The sequence below is a fragment of the Crinia signifera genome, chromosome 3, assembly GCF_055691185.1.
Source record: "Crinia signifera chromosome 3, ASM5569118v1, whole genome shotgun sequence".
Taxonomy (NCBI): Eukaryota; Metazoa; Chordata; class Amphibia; order Anura; family Myobatrachidae; genus Crinia; species Crinia signifera.
The window spans coordinates 146,997,646-147,023,191 of record NC_139219.1 but is presented as its reverse complement, the minus strand read 5'-3'; the positions used below and the strand labels follow the sequence as shown (position 1 = coordinate 147,023,191).

At 44.3% G+C, this 25,546-nt stretch overlaps 1 protein-coding gene across 3 annotated transcripts in view; it reads right to left on the bottom strand.

Moving 5' to 3' along the window:
- The window catches only part of TRMT11 (tRNA methyltransferase 11), a 96,218-nt gene that overhangs the window by 68,049 nt on the left and 2,623 nt on the right, over positions 1-25,546 (bottom strand). For 2 of the 3 annotated variants that reach the window (XM_083176693.1, XM_083176691.1), the window contains exons 2-7: positions 19,844-19,909; positions 17,866-17,939; positions 14,910-14,991; positions 14,730-14,822; positions 11,551-11,685; positions 9,386-9,542 (exon numbers count right to left, since the gene is read on the bottom strand). In XM_083176693.1, coding sequence (XP_083032819.1) covers positions 9,386-9,542; positions 11,551-11,685; positions 14,730-14,822; positions 14,910-14,991; positions 17,866-17,888 — 490 coding nt within the window. In that variant the 5' untranslated portion in view covers positions 17,889-17,939; positions 19,844-19,909. Of the gene's footprint in view, positions 1-9,385; positions 9,543-11,550; positions 11,686-14,729; positions 14,823-14,909; positions 14,992-17,865; positions 17,940-19,843; positions 19,910-25,546 lie in introns of those variants that run through there. The other variant, XM_083176692.1, reaches the window with a different exon arrangement.

Below are 25,546 nucleotides of genomic sequence, written 5' to 3'. Positions count from 1 at the left end.
ATATGCATGTGAAACAGTTTATTAATTGTAACACAGCATTTGTGGTCTACCTTCTAACTTGTGGGTGTGGAAAAGCATATGTAGGCAAAACTAAGCGTCTGCTGAAAATTAGGATGCTAGAACACATCCGTAATATTAAGAATGGAGTTTTAAATCATAGCGTGCCTAGGCATTTTAAACAGTTTCATAATGGGGACCCATCGAGTTTAAGATGTAAAGGCATTGAAATTGTGTATCCCAATAAAAGGGGAGGAGACAGGGATCAAGATCTTATCAAAAGGGAATCCTTTTGGATATTAACCCTAAATACCCTGGCCCCGGAAGGTTTAAACGAGGGTTATGAAATTACACCTTTCCTGCGATAATTATGAATTTATTACTCTTCTTCTTCTTTTTAGTATTTTTTATGATATTTTTTATGATTCTTTATGATGTATTTTTTATGAAGTTTTTAATGTGATACTCTTTGGTATTTTTATGAAATTCTCTTTGTATACTGAATATATTAGGTATACTAAGTACACACATTTTGCGTGTTGTGATATTATGAAATGCAATTACGTTTAAAGTTTGTGTACTTTAAAGATACCCCTTTTTTTAAATATTTTTATAAGGGAAATGATCTTTTAAGAAAAAAGTGTATTTAAGTGTAATAATTTTTTAGGACATGTATATGAACTGTGGGTATTGGTTTCTTCCCAACATTATAATGTCCCCCTTTGTTTGTGTTAGCAACTGCTGCTATATAATTTCTGTCAGCTGCTATAATATTGTATGCTGTAGAAATGACAAGCCTTGTTATCAAGCATTTGTTTGGAAGGATCGCCCGGCTCGTGTTGTACACGAATAGATTGGCCGAGGGACCTGTACGTCATTATGACGTTGTATGTTACTGACCAAACAATTGCCGGACAGGTTCCTGTGGGAAGTCCCGTACTGATAGGGTGAAATACATGCCTGTCTAGACGTCATGCACAGTGATTGGTTGCATTCCGTCATATGTGCTGTCAGCGAGCGTCCGTAAGCCACGCCCTCTGACGAAGTGTTCCACGAAACGCGTTAGGGCGTGGCTACGGTGACGCTCGCTGCCTGTTTGGTCCTGGTGTCCTCCTGCCGTCTGTTCCCGCGAAGGATCCCCAGCACGCTGTGTAACCCGTGAGGGAAGAAACAGCGTGGGCTGCCTTATCCTGTCGGTGCCCCGGACGTATGGTGGTGTAACCAGGCCTGGTAAAACATTGTTTAAACCTTGTGGTATCCAGCCCACACTGATGCTTACTTCGGTACGAGCAATTATTGGCTTGTAACTTCTGCTGTGTGCTTTTTTAAGAAAATAAAATTGTTTTATGCACTATGGAGCGCCCCTCTGTTCTTCTATTCCATACAGATATATATATATATATATATATATATATATATAGTCTGCCAGTTTATACTGCATGTCAATTTAAGGTGTTTCATTGTATTATACACATTCCATGTTAAGTACCTCTGTTTACCTAAACAGCAGCTACTTCTGTGGTGGGCTCACAGTGCAGTCGTTTTAACTATTTATTCCATATAGATAGTTATCCTTTTCAGTGTCTTGTTGCCCCACTGTTCACTTACTTAGTAAGTGTGTGCGTGCGTTTTCTCGGTGTGAGTGTACATATCGGCCCTCTTGTTCTACAAGGGTCACTATTTCTTCTAAAGGCCCCATCCCCCCAAAAGGGTAGGGGCACTTAGGGGCTGCATATTTATACCTGCACAGAGTGCCAGTTTTTTTTTTACCTGTGCAGTACAGATTACACAGGCATGTGTGACAGCTGCTCTGTGGTTCTACTGCCGCTTGCTACTGTAAAAGGTTCAGCTGAGCCAAGGTGGAGCTGCTTCACAGTGGCCTCTACAGCGCCTCATGTTGCTGTAACACAGCCGAACCCCCCTCAGTGGAAAAAACGGCATGAATTCATGGCTTATCCTGGTATGTGCAGGATTTAGTGCAGGTTTCTGCATCCATGCAACAATCTGAGCTAATTTGCTAAGCGTAACTCCTTAGCTTCTGCTCACCTGCCAAATTTTGCAGTCTGACGACTCGCAATCAGAGGATTTCTGCTTTGCATCAGAAATTTCTTCAAAGTCAGACACTGAAAAATGTCCCTGACCAACGTGGCTGCGTTATTATGGGCTGCTAGGGATGTCCTTACCTAAGCCAGACCCTCAGCCTACAGCACAGCCTCCTTTATTCAAAGGAAGGACCTGTACGTTTTCACGTCTCCACAGCTAGGAAAGCTCTTTAGGGAGACCTGGGCACATCCTACCAAGAACTTTCTCTTGACTAGGTGTTTTTTCCTTTTAACCTTGTGAGGAAGGAAAAGAAAAGGTTGGAAAACCTACCACCAGTCGATGCCCATGTTGCACGTCTGGTTAAGTCCCTTAAGGAACCTACGGATAGATTTATGGAATTGTTCCAATTTTCTATCTATGCAAATTCAGGAGCAGTTATATGCCCTGCATTTGCTTCTGCATGAGTTTCATTGGCCTTTACTTTTGACATACAGATGTAGCCCTCCTCATTTAACCTGTTAATAGGATTAAGTGAGTAATGGGATTACTATGCTAATCCCCTACTGTATTATATTGCTGCTGAGAACAATAGGATAGCCAGGGCTGGCCATGGTGTGCCATGACCTAAGCAACACAGTTGAGAGAGGCTCCAACTGTACCTTGTCTGAAGGGCTAAGATCCGGAACAAAATGTTCAGATCTTATAGTCCTCGTGGACAGTACTCGTGTGGCCAATACCTAAATAGGACAGCTTCCAAAAACTGCCTTATTACCCTCAGCGGTCCCAAAGCCTAGGATGAGGTAATTTCGCTAGACTGGGCAGGCCCCAGAGCAGAAGTACAAACCATCTGCCTGACTGGGTTTGTTCTCACCAGGGGGCTTAACAGCAAACCGCATCGGACACATCGATCAACAGAATCTACTCTTCTGTTTTCAAAGGGTACATTCCCAGGCAATCCTTTTCAACAAGTCTGTCTGTAGACATTGACAGGGCTACTGCTCTCGCAGGGCCGTTCGCTCCCTCTTCACGGCGGGGGTTGTAATCTCGGTCCCTTTATATCAACAGGGCACCAGGTTCTATTACATCCTGCTCCTGGTAATGGCCTCCTTGGATGTGCAGGATGCATACCTGCATATCGCCATTCGTGAGGACCATCACAAATTCCTCAGGTGCACTGTTCAGAGAAATCTCTTCCAGTTCAGAGTTTTGCCTTTTTGGTCACTTCATCACAATTTGTGTGATCACTAGGGAGATGACAGTGATGACAGCCCATTTGCGACTGCAAGGGATTTGAATCCTGACATAACTGGACGATATTCTCCAATGGTAAACTCTCAGGCCAGTCTCCAGGAACATGTCAATCTGACAGTAACAATTTTACAGGGATACAGATGGTTCATCAACTGGCGTAAGTCCAGCATGATTCCCTCCCAGCACGATTCTCCTGGGTACCCTTCTGGATACCTCGTCGCAACAGGTTTTCCTCCCCAGGACAAGAGAGAGTCTGTTCAGGACTTAGTGCGGACGTTCCTATATCTAAGGACAGTCTCCATTCACCTTGCATGCGCCTTCCCTCCATTCAGAGGTATTTCACCAGTTGGTGGTGCGGTGGGTTTGGCTTCAGATCGACCTGTTGGCCTCACGGCAAAACCACAAGGTTCTTTGTTACGAGCACCCACAAGAAACCCAGTGCATTTCTAATAGGCTCACTGGCGGTTCCGTGGCCGTTTCAAACGGTGTATCTCTTTCCTCTGATTGCCCTGCTTCAGAGGGTTCTTCAAAAGATTCAGGTGGAAAGGGTAATAGCCATTCTGGTTGCACCCAACTGGCCAAAGCGAGCGTGGTTCGCAGATCTCAAGGATCTCTCCAGCGCACCCCCGTGGCGTCTACCTCTACGGCCAGACTTACGCACGCAAGGCCCCTGTCTTCAGCCAGACCTTCCCTGTCTAAATTTGATGGCATGGTGGTTGAGCGGCCGGTCTTAAAGGCTAGAGGTTTTTCAGACCAAGTTATTCATACTATGATTTCTGCTCGTAAATCGTCTACAGTTAGAGTTTACCACAGGGTGTGGCAGACTTATTTTGCCCAATGTTTAACGCATCATTTGCCTCCTAGGCAATATTCTTTGTCAAGGTTATTGACTTTTTTACAAGAGGGACTGGATACAGGATTGCGTCTGGCATCCTTAAAGGTCCAGGTATCTGTTTTATTTCATAAGAGGATTGCTCAGTCTTCTGCGGTTAAGACTTGCCTGCAGGGTGTTTTACACTTGCAGCCTCCTTATGTTTCCCCAGTTCACCCTTGGGATTTGATAATTGTTCTCAAGGCTTTACAGAAGGCTCCGTATGAGCCTTTGGCGGAGGCCACTTTGCATTGGTTGACTGTTTTTCTCCTGGCCATCGCTTCGGCTCGGAGGGTTTCGGACCTAGGTGTTTTATCAGTTAAGACACCTTTTCTAGTTATCCACGAAGACCGGGCAGTACTCCGTACTCGTTTGGACTATCTTCCTAAAAGTGGTATCCAGTTTCCACTTGAACCAGGAGATTGTTGTCCCGGCTTTTTTGCCTTCTAATTCTTCTTCCGAGTATTCGGATTTAGTTACTTTAGATGTTGTGCGTGCATTACGCCTTTATGTTCGGAGAACCAAGGCTCCCCGAAAAACGTATTCTTTGTTTATTCTTTATGATGGGCGTAAGAGAGGCTGGCCCGCCTCTGATCCATCTTGCAATGGACTGTTTAGAACGGCCATTCGTCAAGCCTATCTTTTCCTCGTGTAAGCCAGTTCCGGTCTCCGTTAGAGCCCATTCTACTCAGCTCGGTAGTAGCGTCCTGGGCGGCGGGCCGGGGTGCTTCTGCTGAGCAGATTTGCAGAGCAGCTACCTGGTCTTCTGTACATACGTTTATATGATTTTACAGGTTTGATTCCTTCGCCACTGCTGATGCAGCATTTGGCAGAGGAGTCCTCAGTGCAGTTAGGGAGCGTTCCCACCCTTGAGGGACGGCTTTAGGACGTCCCATAGTACCAGTGGTCCACCATAGGCTGAAAGAAAAAACAGGAATTTTGGTTTTACCTGTTAATTCTGTTTTTCTGAAGTCATGGTGGATCACTGGGCGCCCACCCTTCGCTCTTATCTACTGTGTTTGAGTGTCTCTCTGTCTTGTTTCTTCAAGACTCTGGTGTTGGGGTGTGTGTGTGTGTGTGTGTGTGTGTGTGTGTGTGTGTGTGTGTGTGTGTGTGGGTCGGCTTCGCCTTTTTCTGTTCCTTGGGCTTTGGTAGTAAGTAAACTGATTAGCCTGGGGCAGGGCAGGGCATTAAGGAGGTCAGCCCAGCTGCACTCTCAGAAGTTTAACTCCTTGGTGCCCGGTCTGGAGGACCTAGAATATCCCATGGTACCAGTGATCCACATGGCTTCAGAAAAACAGAATTAACAGGTAAGACCAAAATTCCTGTTTTTGCTTAATTTTGAACAATGCGGTTATAATATATATATAGAATTATCAAGTGAGAATAGGGCTAAATTTAGTTTACCATGAGATCTGTACTTCTGTATGCCACAATTAATCTGAGGGTATTGTTTTGTTCTGTGTGTACAGTATGTCCCTTTTTTATCTTCTTGTTAGAACTAGTGCGTGTGGTTGATTACACAGGGGTGCTACTGATTAGTTTGGAGCTGCATTTTACAGAAGAAGGTAACCCAATCCATTGAGCTTGCGAATTCAACTGCATTTTGATTTCAAGCGCATTTGGTAAAAATCATTTAAGGAGTTCAATCCAGGAAGGGATTGAATCTTGAAAAAGGCATGCAAGGCCTAGTAGTTTTAAGTCCACACTAGGTTATAAAGAGTATAAAAAAATGTGCACCTTGAGTACAGTGCATTTACTGCAGTTTAAAAGGTGGAAATACCTCTGTTAAGGAATTCATTCCATAAAGGGGTTGTAACTTGAAAAATCTAACCAAGGCCTAGTGGTTTAAGTTCTCTGTAGGTTATATGGGGTGAAGTTAGTCAAAATAAGATGAGTGGGAGCATTATTAAAACAATATCATTCAGTGACGACAATAGGGCCTAATGCGCCAGGTGATAATGCAGCAGCCAACAAGCTTCCAACTGTCATTTGCAAACCTAGTCTGTACCTTGACAGTTGGGAGCTGATTGGCAGCTGCGTTATCACCTTCCATTTGATCACTTCACCAGGCGTAATACATCTGACCCCAGTTACATACAAAATACAAGTGTCATATACAATTAATAATAGTCTTCTCGTGCATCCTAGTTGCATTTGTTTGCAATTAAGATCCATTTTCAGTTAGAAAAAAAGGAGAAGGATGCTGAACATGAGCTGCTCCCTCTTGCCAGAACACATCTGTAGATGCATTTTTCAAATACTGTAGATCTAATCTCGGTACTTGTTTCCTAGCACGGCCACAATCGCGGGCATCGGGTGTCATTTTTAGTGGTCTGCGACGCGACCGACGCAATGCCCCCGATTTTCCCATTGAAATGCATTGAAAAAAGTCAAAATCGCGTCGGTCGTGTCGTATGCGGCTAAAAAAGGCTTAAATGGTCCAGACGCGATGCCCCCGATTTCCCATAGGAAACAATGTTAAATGCCTCAATTTACCCGCGATGCCCCCGATTTCCCATAGGAAACCATGTTAAATGCCTCAATTTCACAAAATCATCATAGGGAACAATGGTAAATGGGCCAGAAACCCCCAAAAACACCCCTGAACAGTGAAATGTCCCCACAAAAGTATTTGACGCCACCCCACGATCAACGCGAACCCGAAGCGTGGCGAGCGCAGCGAGCCTGCGAGGGGCGGCGGTACGCGTCCTCCGACCTTTTCATACCCCCACTATCCACGTCGGCATGGAGTCGAGAATAGAATAGTGTGGCGAGCGCAGCGAGCCACCGAGCCCGAAGTGTGGCGAGCGCAGCGAGCCCCGCGAGGGGACGCGGATACCTTCACAGGTAAACGCGTCCCTTCGCGGGCTTCACAGGTATCCGCTGCGCTCGCCACACTATTCTATTCTCAACTCCACGCCGACGTGGATAGTGGGGGTATGAAAAGGTCGGAGGACGCGTATCGCAGCGCTCGCCACGCTTCGGGTTCACGTTGATCGTGGGCTGGCGTAAACTACTTTTGGGGGGACATTTCACTGTTCAGGGGTGTTTTTTGGGTTTTCTGGCCCATTTACCATTGTTCCCTATGATGATTTGGGTAAATTGAGCCATTTAACATTGATTCCTATGGGAAATCGGGGACATCGTGGGTAAATTGAGGCATTTAACATTGTTCCCTATGGGGAAATCGCGGGCATCGCGTCGGTACCATCGCACCCGATTTTTTAGTGCATGCGATGGCCGCGATGCCCACGATCATGATCGTTGTGGCCGTGCTAGGAAACAAGTACCTTAATCTCTATTCTCTCACCTATAATTTTAACTAGATTTCTGAAATCGTTTGCATTCTTCATTAAGATTCCAAATCTGCGATTCATAATAATGGGGGTTATTAAGACCTGATAACAGGGCTGCTACTTTGCAGCGCCCTGTGATCTGGTATACCCTGTCCAGTTGGTGGCTGCAATAGAAACAGGCTCTTTAGGCCGGATCCAATGTCACATAACCTAAGCACGCCTGCATTTTACCTGACACTCCCACAAAACGGCCAAGTCACCACCCACAAATGCCGGCTTTCTATCAATCAACTTGCATACAGCCAGTGATCAAAAAAGTAGCAGGATTTTATCTCAGGATGTCCTTGCGCATGAGGGCTATGATCAGTATGCATGCACAATCTAGAAATGATTGCCCGGCCTGCAAATTTGAAGCCGTGCGATCAGGTCTGAATAACCCCCAATATTCCAGGTGCACTGATTTACAAACAGTATTTCACTATTTGAAAAAAAAACTCAATTACCTAAAATAATAAAATGTGTCTTTCATATCCCAGCAGAGGCTGGTAAATTGTTGGAGCTATGCAAAAAAAATGGAATAACTTAAAAAGGAAGGACATTTCATGTGTCCCTCCTCAATGTATAAAAACAAGTAATGTCAAATTCTGCTTCATAGATTTAATTTTATATTAAATACACAACTAAAATAATTTTCACTCTGCTATAAAGGGATGTAATCAGATATGTATATTTTTCATGCAGAATAGCAGTGCTTTACAGCAACTCTAAAAGTTTAATCGTTTTTTCTCCTTCCTTTGGTTTTTATAGAAATGCTGTAAAGTTAAAGTTTAAAATATTGACAACTGCTCCAAAAATGACTCACCGAATTAAAGCCCCGTACACTTTAGGCGTTATAATGAGCGCTGTCATTCATTTTGTCACTTGTGAGCAATATTATGCATTATAATCACCCAGTATCTATTACTCTAGATAGCGGCTGATGCACACTATCGTGCGTCATTAAAGACCCCCTCCATTGCCTGTGCATGTACATTCTGCAGCATGGCCCCCTTCCCAGCACCATTGCTCATCGCCCGCATCGTAAGGTGATTGCTAAAATTGGCAGTGGCAGGGATCGGCAAGTGTGTACGCACCTTAAGAGGCGCTCTAAAAGGGTCAATTCAAATGTGTGCAAATACTTTTGTCACAGCTCCGTGGGACTGCAAACAAGTATTAGTGGGACTGGGGCTACCATAACTTTTATATAACAATCCCCAATGTTCTTAGCAAGAGACCAACACAGGATCCTGTAGTTCTAGGAAGGAGTTTGCAGATTTGGTTTCAGAAGTGTCGATTATCCGTTTTGCCTGCAGAATTTAAAACGGCAATACTATAAAGTACAAAAATACAAAACAAACAGTTTTTTTCCCTTCTTAGTATTGATGCTTTAAACCCACAAACAAAAGCACCATTTTGAAAATAGACCCTTAACAGAGGTGTAAGCATTTAATTATACTGAGTAGAGGAGTTAAAAACAAAACACAAATATATTATATATTAATATATACACACACACACAAACAAACACACACAAGCTAAGCCCACTTCAAGCAAAAGAGATATAGTTTCACTATATGCCAGCAGATGGCAGCGTTTCGGTTACACACGTACACGAAAATATAATAAATATATATATATATATATATATATATATATATATATATATATATATATATATATATATATATAAAAATATATATAAAAATATAAAAAATATATATATATATATATATATATATATATATATATATATATATATATATATATATATATATATATATATATATATATATATATATATACACATACATACATACATACACACATATATATACATATATACACATATACATACATATACACACTCAAATTGTAGGATACTTACCAGTGCCAACAAAAGGATCAAACACCACATCATTGGGTTTCACTCTTGCATGGTTTGCCATGATGAGAGACAGACCCGCATCCATGCTGGTGTTCCCAATAAAGTGTCTCTTTTTTACACTATAGGAATCAATGAGTTCCCTCTGTCCATCAGCAATCTTAAAAAGACAAACATTTACTAAATGGAGCTTATTATTACATATATTTTGTTATTATACACATGTAAAATCAGTAACAATTATGACAACATTGTTCTCATTCTTCAGCAAAACATGATAAGCTGTTACTTTCAAGGTACACAGCAGCTTAAGTCCCGGGACTACCATGTTTTAAGTGATATGGGTTATTTCTTGGTTAGACCAGTGGTTCCCAAACTTTTTTGAATCACGGTGCCCTACAGGATCAGAATATGCATCATGGCACCCCTAGATTATTATTAATAATGAATTAGTAATTTGTGTTTTACGTGTCATTCAGAGGGTTCAATTATTTAGTGAAAACAGAATTAGCTTTTGTTTGTCCCTATAAATGATAATTGGTAACCAGTCCAGCACTGGTTTTACCCATTTACTTTGGTCATAAATAATTTGAGTTGATCCTGGAGCCCCAACCCAAGGCACTCCGATAATTGTCCCATGGCACCCCCAGGGTTAACTTGGAAACAAAACTGCAGTATGACAATCTAGAAGCCTGCCAGGACCTACCCTGTCCTGCTGGGGAAAGAATACATGAGTACTATGAGTGCCAAGTGAATTTGTCAACATAGGTGTGAAAATTGCCAAGCAAACATTTTTATTCATCATAATGACCTGTAATGTAAACGTTATATAGTAAATATAATTGTTATTTTACAAAACATTTTTTATTTGAATTTATGTAACAAAATGTGAGCGACTCTGGCATTTTTAACGGATATTTTGCACATCACAGAGATGTTGGCACTTAAAGGGATATGACACAGAAATAGGGCACTGCATTAAGTGGCATTGGTAGCCAGGATACGGGGCTTTATCATCCCAATTTTAGTTTGATGTACACCTCTTCTTTTATCATGCCCTACAAGCGATGTAGTATGTTTAGAACCCACAGGGAAGACATTTTATTTCACATTCCTCCCTTGCTGAAAGGGTTTACAAAGCTGAATTTTTACAATGCTGATCTTATATGGCCATGTTTCCCTGATAATAAGACACAGTCTTTTTTTTTACGGTCCAAAAAACACAATAGGGCTTATTTTCGGATAAGGCGCTTATTTTAATTCATCCATATCATGCCCTGCAGTCCTGCTTTTATCCACATCATGCCCCCCAATCACCTTAAACTTTAAGCACAACTGCCGCTTTACTTTCCTGCCATGTTTTTTAGCCACTCAGCCTTTCCACCGCCACCGCCCAGTCACTCCGCTCCTGCCTGTGTACAGACGCCGCTCAGTCTTGGATGGTGCGCAATGCATTCCTGGGACCGCTGATGCCAGCAGAGGTTCAGTGGTACCTGGGCTGCTACCATACCAGCAGCATCCATTTCATGCAAGGAGCGGAGCTGGAAGCATTGTAGTTTAGCACAGGGACTGAGCAAAATAGGGATTTAGCTAGGGCTTATTTTCAGGGTAGTGCTTATATTGGACCGTTGTCCAGAAATAAGGGTAGGGCTTATTATCGGGGTAGGACTTGTTATAGGGGAAACACGGTAGTAAGAACTGGTATAATTACCATGTACAATGTGATTACACCAAATATCTGGGTTCATAATTAGTGTTTGTCCACTAATTTAGGTACGTTAAGCTAAAGATCAGTTTCAGTCCTTGGAGTGGTTTAGCTAGAAGCAATAGCATGAGCTTAAAAGCCTAAACACAATATGAGGATTATCAGTTATTGATAAGGGGCATAAACACAGGGCAATTTAATCTAGATCGCCTAGAAATGAAGCACGGATCGCTTTGTCTGTACACACATCGCCATGGCCTGAAAAGATAGACAGTGAAGGCACGGTCTATCCTGCTTAGATCGCCTACCAGCATAGGAAAAACACTGCTCAGCACAAATCGCTCAGCACACATCGCTTAGCATGGGACAGGTCCCCCCAGTGTGTACGGAGCAATATAGTGCAACATATACAGTATAAGCACCTTGTATGTACTATATAACATGAGCACACTGTAGTACTCACCCACCGGCCAAAGTAGATATGTAGAGGTTCTTTAGGTGCACTATTTGGATCTGGACCATAATCTTCCAGTACATAGAATATATGTTCAGCATTCTGTAAACTCACTTTCCCTTTAAATGGCAGGAACTCCATTGCCTGTTTTTATCATATGAGAATAAGACTTATGAGATGTAGGTGATGTATTCACAGCTGCTAAATATTTATTACAACCAAAACTCATGTCCTGCCATGAGCATGTGACTGCACAGCTAGTGTGACAATAAATGATTGAAGCAGAACCCAAAATAATTTCCTCAGTTTTGGAATATGTTCACTTTTTAACACCTGCTGACCAGTTTTGAGAATGTTATATTTATGGCACTAGATCAACATACTACCAGGGTGGCCAACCTCTGAAAATATTACTACTGACAATTCTACAAAGTAATAAATGTATTCATGTATACATTTAAAAAAAAAAGTACATTTCTCCAAAACGGGTCCATATTGACGGACTCTAGTATAAAGCGAGGACCATGAAGAAAACTGCTTTACAATTGTGTTCTGTAAATTACATGTGCAAGCTGAAATACACTGATTAAAAATCATATTTATGTTGTTTACCAGAACCAGTGTTTGAAAGAAAAAAAAAAAACTATTACTGGGAATAAGTAGAGAGCATATTAAAAATCATTTTGGGCTCTTAGATCCAATACAAAAATCTCATATCATAGTTTTGTTTACTCTTGCTTGCATACATATTGTTCACCCCATCCTTCACAGACACTACCCACTGAATAATTCTCCTACATTATGGGTCATGGACCTATCTGCATACATACAATCTTAAGGCCCCCAAACATGCCCCTTAATTATGTGATTCGGTCCCGATTTCACTAGATTTGGATGAATCGGGCAGTGAAATCGGGCCAAATCGCATGTTTAGACACCCGGTACGACCCGATGTGTGGTTCAAATCGCGAGCCAAATCTTATGTGCAGCCGGGCAGGGGACTCTGAGGTGGCTGGCGAGCCGGAGCAGGGAGCTGTGCTCCAGGCAGGTGGAGGGAGCAGGGTGGCGGGGACACTGCTAGTAGGCAGAGGCAGCACACGCTGCGAGGGACACAGAGGCGGCAGGGGTAGCCGGGAGCTCTCAGCACTGGGGGGGAAAAAAAGCCCATACAATGAATGGGCAGCCTGTGATTGGCTGAGCACTCTCTCAGCCAGTCAGCAATTGGCTGAGAGAGCACTCAGCCAATCACAGGCTGCCCCCATTCATTGTATGTTTTTTTTTTTTTTCAGTACTGACAGCTCCCAGCTCCCCCTGCCCGGCTCTATGTTACTGCTGCCTCTTTGTCACTGTCCCCCGCAGCGTCCCCAGCCCACTGCCTTTGCCCTACTAGCAGCGTCTCCCGCCAGCCGCTTCGCAGCATCCCCTGCCCGCCACCTCGATGTCCGCTGCCCCCTGCTCCCTTCACCTTGCAGCTCCCCGGGAGTTGCATGCAATGTATCCTATGCAAAACTTGACCCATCAAATGCCTAATCGTGTGTCCCCCTCCCGGGGTGCTGCAGGGGAATTCAGGTCCGACTTGTCCTTAGGACAAGTCAGACTAATTTATGGGGGCCTTAACAGTTTATGAGAGCCTGTTTTTTTTGTATGTTTGTTTTTTGTGCCTAATCTCGACCCAATACGGTATGCTGTGAATAGTGCCCCGAGGGAGTTCCCGGAGCTATTCTAATCAGTGAACTCCTAATGTGGACTAGTGGAGTCCCTCCCCTCCTAGGGTGTAAGCAGAAATCTAAAACTGCATCTACACATTGTGTTTTGACAGGTCCCTTTTAAAAAGGGACCTGTTTGGCAGGAAGAAGCCTTCACATTTAAATCTATGGCTGTGTCTACACATTGCATTTTAGCAAGATGCAGTCGAACAGGAGCTGTTTACCAGGATTTATTTTATTTATTTATAGTTTCTTATATAGCGCAACACATGCAGTTGCACTTTACAATTGGAAACAACAGTGATAAAACTGGGTAGAAACAAACCATCATAGAGGTAGGAGGGCCCTGCTCGCAAGCTTACATCTATAGGATGCTTACTCAAGAGGATACACAAGCCTGCTGTATCCTGCTAAAATGCAATGTCTAGACACAAGAAACTGCATCCTGCGAAATCACAATGTGTAGATGCAGCCTAACAAAACTAGGGTGGCAACAATGTTTTCTGCACTAGCGCAGTGCAAACAGCATCACTTATGACAGAAAATGCTGGCACTCACAGCTAAACAACTGTGAGTACCAGCATTCTCTGATTGAGCAGAGTGCTGATTTGAACAGCACTGGGAGCTACTCCCAGCACTGAGAATTAAATCCACCACATAGAAATGATTCCACTTGGCACATTGGGGCAGATGTATTATCGCGCCGCTATGATACTTCCTGCTTCGCCTCAATAGCGAGGCGAAGCAGGAAGGGACATCGACAAGATGTATTAACATCTTGTCTGCCGAAGCGGGGGAGCGTTAACTCCCCCCTTCGGCGATGTCCCTTTCTGGAGATAGCGCATCAGTTAATACTGATGCGCCATCTTCTGTCCCCCGGCCGGCCGCACTGGGCATGCGCGGGATCTCGCTGTTCACGCGAGATCCCCAGCGCAGCCCAGACCTAACAGCAGGGACAGCGCTGTCCCTGCTGTTTAGATAGGGCTTCGCCAGCCTGATACTGGCGAAGCCAAAGCAGGCTTCGTGCGGAACGGTCAGTGATGCTGACCGTTCATACATTCGGCCTGCTACATTTTGATAGCAGCGCCGATATGGACAGGGGCGCATAGCGCCTCTGTCCTGTACCGCACGCTGGCTGCTTCATACATGGGGGAGAAGCGGTATCAGTGCACATAACGTGCGCTGATACCCCTTCTCCCCCATACCGACCCTTCATACATCTGCCCCATTGTAGGTTCCCTGTCCTGCAATGACCTCCCAGGGTATGTCTAAGCAGTAGGTAGGAGAAGAAAAGACCACATGGACCCCAATGTTAAACCAATACTGCAGTTTACCCAGTAATTTGACAGCCATTACTATGGAAGCCTGTGTAATATATTCAAAAATTTGCAGCAATGGAACTGGCAACAAACTGCCTTCAAGCTCAATTATGTCCATTTAAACAGTGCAGCAGATGTGTCACATAACTAAAGGGCTACTCACATCTATCTTCTGAAGCTTTTCTGTCTGTGTCAAGGCTTTATTGAAGCTATGAATGTTTATTTTGTATGTAGAGTTAGGCTGAAGATAAGGGACCTGAAAGAAATTAAGAAGAATAAATCACTGCTTAAAAGGGCATGTTACTCCGCTATATAAGTTTCCAAATCTCAAATATGGTCATACCATCTTATCCAATGGGTAGTCCTGTATGGACTGCTGCAGCTCTGCCAAACTTCTACCGTGACCCCACAACTCAAACAGGGATCTAAATAGCAGAAACACAAATAGCAGGTAAAGCACTACTGCAAAATGTATGTAATATATAGTTCAATAAAGGTGTATCTGGAGGGTTTATTGATGACTAAATATGTCCAACATGCTCTTACAGCTTAGCAGACATGCACAACTGGAATACACTCTGTCTAATGGTCAATGATGTCAGTGCCGCAAAATTGTCTTCTGTGCCAGATAGTCAATGCTTATCATGTGCAATTTACAATTTCCTATTTGCCACTTACATCTGGCACATTTACATCTGTTGTTTTACTAATGAGAAATAAATCGTTATTAAAACAACATTGTCTAGTAAAGCCAGAGCCCCATAGAATTAAAGTACACACATTTGTTTTAAAAACTACACTGATACTTTGTGTATCACATTAATATGTCCATGACTAAAGGAACAGTGTAAGCCTGTTTCCATCGCAGCCGCCAGGTAAGTCCAGGGCTACTTAGAGCCTACACACACTGGGAAAATAATTTGACGACGAGCAGCTTGCGAATGGATTTGGAAATATTTGCACAGCTGTGAATAGATTTGCAAGCCGCATGCATCTACCGTATTCGAGGATTTCAATCAGACGGGGCTTAACCTGATCGATGGCCGCTACAAATTAGCTGTCCTTGAGATCAACTTTGAATCGGGCTTAATATACCAAACTACTCTACAGCAAATATAAAAGAGCCTGTATTTGACCCGCACAAAAAGTCCAAAAACAACTCAGGACAAAGAGGTAAAATACTCTTTAGGAAAGAAGTAGTAATTAAGCCAGTTAATCGTCACCTACAATTATTTTTAAGTAGGATAATGGGTTACATGGAAGTAACTACAAACGGTATCCGGACAATGGGTAGACAGCAAAGCGGTCGACAACCATTAGGTCGACATGCAAGGTCAACTTGGGTTTAGGTCGACATGTTATTAGGTCGACACAAGCATTAGGTCGACATGGGTTTTTTTCACTTTTTTTTTTTTTAGAGCCGACAGGCAGAATTTCATGCCTACCATCCACTAGGGCAGTGGTGGCCAACCCGTGGCTCTTGAGCCTCATGCGGCTCTCCCCCTTGTAAAGTGAGGCTCCTGCTCCCACTGCTGCCCGCCGCCCACCGTCCGTCCCAGTCCCCCCTGCTGCCGGTTCCCTGAATCCCTTCTCCTTCTGAGGGGAGGAGAGCATGCATTCCGCATTTCTCCCACCCCTTACTGTGCATCCTTGTGACTGGGCCGTCCGCCAATCAGAGCTTGCGGGCCAGCAGCCAATCAGGAGCCGGCCAGCGAGCTTTGATTGGTGGACAGCCCAGTCACAGGGAAGTGAGGGGGAAGGAGACGCGCGGTGTGCTGTGTACTCCTCCCATCAGTGACATGACAGGAGGACACCAGACTGTCCTCTACCCGCCCGGCAGCAGCAGCAACAACGGTGAGTGCTGCTGCTGGGAAATTTGCACTGTGGGGGCATAGCAGTTTGTGGCACTGTGGGGGCATACTATCTTTCTGGCTCCATAGGGGCATACCCGGCACCGTGTGGTGCATACCTGGCACCGTGGGGGGCATATGTGTATCTGGCACTATTGGGGGCATATGTATATATGGCACTGCACTATTGGAGGCATATTTGTATCACACCCACCCAAGGGGTCAAAATAAACTACGCCCCTTTTTTTGGCGCATGCGCCTTCGGCGCGCGCATGATGTCGGCTCTTTAGCTTGACTACCGATATTTTTCGGCTCTTTACCTCTGACCGGTTGGCCACCCCTGCACTAGGGTGTGGTGGGAGAGCCATGCAAGGGGACGCAGTGCTTTTTTAGTGTCCATGTCAACTGTGTTGACATTTAGAACAAAAAAAATGTGAAAGACCCAATGTTGACTTATGTCGACCTATTTGCTGTCTACCCATTGTCCCACACTCTTACAAACAGAAAACACTGAAGCATCTGTTGTGGATCCACTGTATTTAGATTGTGAAAACTGCAATCTTTGATATATAAATCCCTCTGCTTTTACAGCATTTACTGCAGTAGAGTAGTTCTTTTGAATATTTCTTGAGGATACTAATATGGTGAAAAGTATTTTTTGTTTTCTTTCTCTAAAATGTAAATTGAACACTTGATCCCTTGGAACTTCCGCAATAACTCTAGTCTCTGAGCATCTTGCAGCCTGGAGGAAACATAAATGTTTTACAAGATCCGCTGGACGTTACGACATCAAACAACGATTGAGAGATTTTCCATATATACATCTAAACAAGAGCATGTACCAAAAATCTGAAATTGGTTAAAGATGCTCTTCCCAAATCTAAAGTAATAAATCCAGCACTGGAGTGCTAGTTATGGCATTGTGCAGAGTAAACCCAATTATTACATTCTCTTTCGTAAGACTGACCGAAAACCTTATGGCCAATCTTATAGGGTCTGCACACGGGCGATTTCAGGGCATTTTGGAAGCGATCACTTAGAAAATGCCCATACATCACTCTGTAGGGGCCATCACCATAGTGATGCTCATCGCTATAGCTCAGTGATTAAGATCCATCAAGCAGGATAAATCTAGTTAGATCGCCATTCAGGGCCAGTGTTCTCACCGGAGAACACTAGTCCTGACAGATCCCTCAACACACATTGCTGTGCAGCACTTCTGTGCCGAGTGCTCTACATTGCTCAGCAACATCACCCCTGTGTAGGCCCTTTACATCACTGGAATGAAAATCTAGGTACATTTTTTTACCTGCAATGCAACAAAATAATCTCATACAGAACAAGGAGCAATATGTGGTGATATAATTTAAGTGAAAAAGCAGGGATCCTCTAATGATGAGACAGTGTGCTGCTGATCAATAACGCACAGTATTACTTAGGAAGACTTACTTTGCGCACACAGTTCGCTTCATTAATTTTCTCGCCACTTGCTCGCATGGGATGCTAAGCACACAGAACGGGGACTGCGGAATAAAATATACAGAACACCAAGTTAAATAACTTCCATAGTGAAGACAAAGATTTTAGCATCTTAAATCTTTACATGCAGGGTCATTTAAAAGGTTCCGGATCACATTTTATACCTCCAATTGAGAAGACGTTTTGCAAATAACAATCTTTTGTGTTATGTATGTGATCTAACTATATTGTGCTCATGAGAATGATGTATACATAAAAAGGAATAAATTATTCGGCGGGCGGCATCTGATGGACTCGCAAGGCTGCAAATTATCAGAATATCCCCCACAATGAATCCCAGCCAGCAGCATATAAGGGACTACATGTGGTAGCATACACTTGTCTGTACATACAGTGGTGTATGCCCACTGGTGGAACTTTCTGGTATCATTGGCCTCTAGCGCCATTTCACGGTTATTGACTCTCAGCATCATGTCCTTCCTACATGGAGGATAGAGCTAAAGCGGTATGGATACACTGCAAGGTCGGAGGTCGCTTCTGTGACAGTCTGGGTTGCTGATGCAGAGGTGGAAACTATTTAGAGCAGGCATGTCCAAACTATGGCCCTCCAGCTGCTGTGAAACTACAAATCCCATCGTGCCTTGCCACATTTTTGCTATTAGGGAATGCTAAAACTATGGCAAAGCATACTGGGATATGTAGTTTCACAACAGCTGGAGGGCCGCAGTTTGGACATGCCTGATTAAGAGGACTTTTACAGTTAGCTGATGGTTGTAGATTTGTGCACGTGCAGATCTCAGGAAGCGATGCTCTCACAATGGGGCAGATGTATAAAGCCTTAAAACGTCCAGCCAATCAGCTCCTTACTGACTTTTTTCAAACACAGCCTGTAACATAGCAGTTAGCAGGTGATTGGCTGGACATTTATCTCTCTTTATCACTCTTGCATTTATCTCATTAAGGCTTAATACATCTGCCCCAATGACCCAAAAGCTGCATCATGGTTAACATGCTGCTGGTATTTGGGGCAGCAACAAGGAATATTACAGAAAACAGGAACATGACTGCCCTTTTCCTGGGTGCTGAAGCCAGTGGTAGCATCTTAGGATACAACTTCACTGACCCTGAAAGCAGCATTTGGCCAGACATATTGAGTAAACTGCAGGTTATTCCCGATGTCTGTTGCTCAAGCAGTTGATCTGATCAATGGTGTTAAACCACTGAATTTGTCTGGTTATAGAGCACATGGTGTCTGATACGGAGTCAGTTGCATCTGCAGCCACTGTTCCTTATGGCAGTGGTAACCTGCTTGGTGGTTAATGCTAATGCAAGAATCAGACACTGCAAACTAAAAATCTATAAATCTGCAAGTGAAAGCCTATCTGCCCACTGTTCTTACATCCGCAACTACCAACATGAGTATCAGGGACTTACACCTTCCCAATGCTGGCTGAAACACGTGTCCCATCTTCTTCCTTATAATACAATCAAGCAAACAAGGAAGTCAGCCAACATCCCCACAGCTCTCACACATGACAAAGTACTGTGCGATAGCAATGTTGACGCCCAGTTCCCAGGAAGTGTGGTCCATCAACATATGGATCGATCTGTAAGCACTTAGCAATCTCCAACTGATGCACAGAAACAGATTTCTTTCTTTGGCAGAGTTCATTCCTGTTGGTCACTAGACAAAGCCATGCAAATCAGTTTTCCCAACTAGATCTCCCAGTAATTGCCCACCATTTTAATGGCTCATGTTTGGCAGAATGAAAGTTTGGCTTAAGTGTTGCCAGCATAAGAAAACTGGCCTGTTACAGTGGCCAAATGCTCAGTGAAAGTTTTATTTTCTCCATATTTTTACACTTTAACACAGTGAATATTTCGTTTTCATTTCACACTTTATGGATAAAAAAAAATACATTTGTTATGAAGTAAAAATGAGGCATACCTTTACATGGTTATCCTGAATGTCACTGCAACTACCACAATAAAGGGAGATCAAAGACTGAATTTCCTATGTGGGGAAAGAAAGATTATCATTAATTATCATAAATAAGAACTTGTAATCATGCAAGAGACAATACATCCACAGGAGCACATATACGTCTGGTAAATAATCTCACGGCTGCTGCAGAAATGATAAAACCCCTGATAGTTCTTGTATACTTAGTAAAGAACATAGGTGAGATTAATTTGAGCAACGGCAGGCAGGCAGTAATGAACTTGCATTTATCTGATGCAAATTAGGCAATGAAAGGAAATATCTGATTGGTTACCGTATTTTACAGCATGAACTCGCCTTTTGCCAATTTTAATAAATAACCCTTAATGAATACAACGTATTCAGAGAGGAACCAATGGCCTTATCTCATTCAAATATACACACAATGGCAGAAATTCAATGAGCCACAGTACTTATCATGTGGATTAAGCTGAAAAGATAAGTACCAGGAGGTATTCAATTATATCCCGCCCTGAACCATAGATCCAGGAATCTGTAAGTGCTGGAATTGCTGCCTATAGTAATAACGCAACTATCCCTGGATGCCCTACTTAACACAGATGTGCATTAAGTACTTCCACAGGGGCTAGTTATGAGCAGTAACTGAATAGCACTGGGCACTTAACCCAAGAGCATCCCCCCTTCCCGAATAACATGGAACCCCCTCATTTCACTGCACATAGTTTGTATGCCCTTTATACATGTGAAAACCAGATCAAAATGTAACAGTACCTATGTTACTTTTACTTAGCTTTGTGTTTTATTTTAGGTATTTGCATTTTATTTAGACTATGAATTGGTGTACAGTATAAATAAAGCTCTTACCCTAAAATGGTTATATTACTGTACATTTTTTTTTTTAAGGCAAAATATTTCATATACAATTTACTCACAAGCACTTGGCGCGGGAACAGCAAGTTTAATAGTGACTTCCACAGACAGAGCCTGAGCAACGTCGCTCCTTGCTGAATCCCTAAGCTCCAGTTCTGCAGTACTAGCAGTACAGATGTACTACCCGTCCTGGTTCCAGCCGATCCAGCATAACATTAGGCCCTGCCTGCTATGTCATCCCGGTTCCAGCCAGTCCAGAATAATATCGAGCCCTGCCTGCCAAGTCATCCCAGTTCCAGTCTGTCCATGAGATCATCAGGATCAGCCTGTAAAGCAGTCCTGGTACCAGATTTGTATCACAAACCTCCTTTCACTTCTTTGCTCCAAACTATATTAAGATCTTTTGGTAATTCTGGGTAAGATAGAGATGTAGGCCATGCACCGTCTCAAATGCATTTATATCGTCCTGTATATACAGCCTCCAGACCGAACACAATATTCCAGATGAGGCCGTACCAGTAACCTATACAGTAGCATTATTACTGCTTGCATCCTGCTAACGATTTCTCTGCCTCGGCAACCAAGCATCTGTCTTTCCTTCCTCAGTGCTTTGTTACATCGCTTACCTGCCTTTAAGTCACCTGAACTAGTGACTCCTAGATCCCTTCTGTAGTTTTCAGTATAGTGCTGTAGTGTTCACTCTAGACTATTTTAGCAGCCAGTTCGCACCCTGGGCAAAACACACTCTGCCTAATTAGAAGAGACCTGCTGCAACAGCCATGGCATCGATTCACATTGGGGAAATATACAATTTTTTCATTAATCGCGCTGGATGATTCTGTGCAGCCCACACTTCACAGAGAAGGTTTAACTATCCCTCTTAAATAGATACACTACAAAAGAAATGTCAAGTGTCACTGGCGCTCAGAAAGTTACTTCAGAATAGTCCAAAATAAGCACTTACACTGATTTTTATAAAGTGCAAGTGTCCTTTTATTTTCATACAAATTCCACCGCAAGATCGCCGTGAACAGTCTATTCACTGCGTCTGTTTCGGTCTGCTTGTTGGTCAATGTTCCGGCTAGCCGGCCGGAACATTGGCATGCGCAGCGGGTCGCCGTGCTGCTGATGCAGATTAGACTTTAAACAAAGTTAGACATGAATCGGCGGAAAAGCAGACCGAAACAGACGCAGTGAACAGACTGTTTACGACGATCTTGCGGTGGAATTTGTATGAAAATAAAAGGGCACTTGCACTTTATAAAAATCAGTGTATGAGTGCTTATCTATTCACATTGACCAGTGAGCTTAGGAGAAGTCCAGCACCTCCGTAGGTGCCAGGTACGCCCCCAACAGTGTCATCGGCCCACTGGGGTACTCCACTGGTAAAGTGTCTCTCCTGTGAATACTCGTTTACTACAACTCTCTATTGTCTATCCTGAAACCAAGATATTTCTATTCAATCATCTCAAAATCCAATCTCATGCTTTCCAGTTTATTTAGCAGTTTGAGGTGTCATAAGCCTTAAGCTGGCCATACACTAGAACGATATTGTGTAGGAACGCATTATTTTGACAGTTCGTGCGATCGATTGTGTGCACATTGTGTGGTATATCGGTTCGATCCTCAGATCATAGATCTGCTCAGTCATGAGTGGGGGCAAATCGTAAGTTGGTTTTATGCACATGCGATCGGTCGTTCGATGGATCGAATGACTGGCATTTTCCCAGACATTCCTTCCCATCACTTCATGAGACAATCAATCATATTTGGCAGCTGGATCACAAGTATATCATTAACACATCAGGTGTCAAAAATGGCACAAATCGTGAGACCAGGGCTGCTGGGGAGTTCAATGGAAATCGTGGCACAATCAGAATCGTAAGATGGTTGTTCTAGCACAGGGTTCGACAAATTTCTCTAAAATCTAGGAGCCAGCATGGAAGTGTAGGAGCCAGACACACTAAAACACCAAATCCCTCCCCCCCACCCCCAAAATTGCTTAATTCTAGAAATGCAGCATTTATAGTTCATATCTTGCAGCAGCACATAATGATAATAATTTAGTTGACCTTACCTATCCTGTTACTGACATTAATAATTGCTCGTTTGACTATTAGGCAGGGAGTATAGGGCAGGGAGGATTTAAAATGGCGGACCGCCATACATCGTACTACCGCGTACTCATGGAGGAGCCGGCTGTTGTGGCGCTGGGTTCCACAGCTGTGACTGCCGCACTGTGAGGGTGGCATATGAGGGCTGGTAGTGGCCGCAGCCAGGAGAATGACAGCAGCAGTGCATGATGGACTCCGGGCAACTAACACCGGCTGTGCACAGGGCGCTCACCCAAACTCCGGCGGCAGACAGGGCACAGCTCCAGATGACACGCTCCCAGGGAACTAGTCACGGTGGGTTTCAAATCTCCCGAACTATACATCACTTCCCCATTACTGCATTGCTGACATCCGGCTGTACCAGAGTGATGCTGCCAGTGCACTGCATCCATTGCCCAAATAACTGCCCTACTTTCTGGACACTCTCCTGCACCCTGATCCCTCTTTCTGTGTTCCCTGCATATATTGTTAAATGATTGTCCCTACTTTTTGGACACTCTGATCTATCTTACCTAATGATTGTCCCTACTTTCTGGGCACCCTTCTGCAACCTGATCCCTTTCTCACATTGTTCCCTAATAATTATCCCCTTTCTGGGCACCCTCCTTGCACCCTGCCCCCTGTGGGCAGCTTCCGCCTGGTCACCCCTTGCCCTTCCGGGTCCCATTGGCTGGTGCATTGCGCACAGAGCAGGGGCAACATCTGCCATGACACAAGCAGATAAAAGCCAGGGATGGCACAGCCTCAATGGGACAGCGGGCATTGTTTTTCTCCCTGCCCGGCCGCGCCACAAGCACGGTCATGGATGCCACATCACCGCTGATGCTATTCGCCAGCAGCAGGGTCTCCCGCTCTAGCGAGCCGCCTGCCCTGGCACCTCGTCATCATCGTCCGGGTGCTCCTGCAGGAGCGTATGCTGGCTGGAGGTTCAGAAGAGCCGCGCCAACACATCAGCAGCTTCCGTAAATTGGGGGCGTGGCTTCACGGCATGTGGCAGGCCCCAGCAGTTGCTCAAAAGGATCTCCTACCCAGATGCTGCGAGGAGTTCACCTACGAAGGGGCTACTATTGTCAGCTGGACCAGTAACACTGGGTCTGTGGGCTACAATGTTATAAAAGGGGCTTAGAGACACTGCCACGTCCTATGACCTATCTCCTCGGCAGGACACCACCTACAGGATCTGGTCGCCAGGAAGGAAAATATGGTCGCCATGGCGACCTGGCTCCCGGAGTTTGTCGAGCCCTGTTCTAGTGTCCAGTTTTAAGCATCAGAACTATTTCAGGCCCGAACGCAAGATTTCAACGGGTCATGCAAGTTATTATGTGGTTGTGTGCACATTGTGAGGTGTTTAGGTAAGATGCGTGGTCCCACAGGTTCTGAGATCAAACCTGTGATCGTATGTGTTCTGCACATGAGATCTGAAGATGCTGCTAATGACCAGTATGCTGGGAGCTGCAGATCTTACAATAGATCTTATGTGAAATTAAGGCCCCCATACACTACGCGATTTGGCCCCGATTTCACCCGATTCTGGAGGATTGGGCCGAGAAATCGTGTGAAACTGGGCAAATTGCGTAGTGTATGACATCCGATCTGATCCGATGCGCGGTCCCGTGTACATCGGATCAGATCCGGATGTCGGACGGTCTGCACATAAGATTAATCATGTGCAGCCATCCGGGGGAGTGACAGGAGCAGGCTGGGGGTGGGGTCCGGTCCTGGGTACCTGTAGGTGCAGGCTGTCATCTGTATTGTGCACTGGGAGAGCCTCAGCCTCTTCAGATGTAGCGGCGCTGCGGCAGGCAGGGTCAGGAGCGGGGACCGCAGATGCAGCGGGAGAATAGAAACCATCCTATTCAATGAGTTCTCAGCCAATCAGCGGCCGCCCAGTCCTTTGAATGGGATTTCTTTCTATTCTCGCGCTGCGCACCCGGTCTCTCTGCATCTGCGGTCCCCACTCCTGACCCTGCCTGCCGCAGCGCCGCTACATCTGAAGAGGCTGAGGCTCTCCCAGTGCACAATACAGATTATAGCCTGCACCTACAGGTACCCAGGACCGGACCCCGCCCCCAGCCTGCTCCTGTCACTCCCCCAGCCGGTCCCCACTCCCATCCTGTCCTTAGGACAAGTCGCCCTAGTGTATGGGGGCCTTTACACACATAAAACCTATGTGGGTCTGGCAAGCTGCTGGGGAAATCGTGAGAAGACTCAGATCTGATGCTGGTCATCCTGATGTATGGCCAGCTTTACTAAAGTCTAGATAAGATACATTAAGTTCCTCAAATCTACCAAATAGTTTACACAATTCTCCATCCCTACATAAATTAGCTGTTCTAAAATCTAACAACTTTTTGTGGGTTGAGTCGCTTTATTGTGAACCATGCGGTTTAATGGTTTGCTGTATCCCAGGTTTTTACCCACATTTCTGTCAGATATTGTCACCATTTGTAATGATTAGATCTATGTATATTAATAAGCAGCTCGCACTCAACTGATAAGGCCCATACACACTAGGCGATTTTCAGCTCAAAATTGCTCATTTTGATCGGAAAGTCGCCTAGTGTGTATGCCCCAACAATGGACATGGTTGAACAGTGGACAATGCATCATTGCTAGCGAGGTGGGCCGTGGGCTGGTTTTACCAGCACATCTACAGATGGCTCATTTCTCAGCCATCATCGCTATGTGTGTATGGCCACCAGGC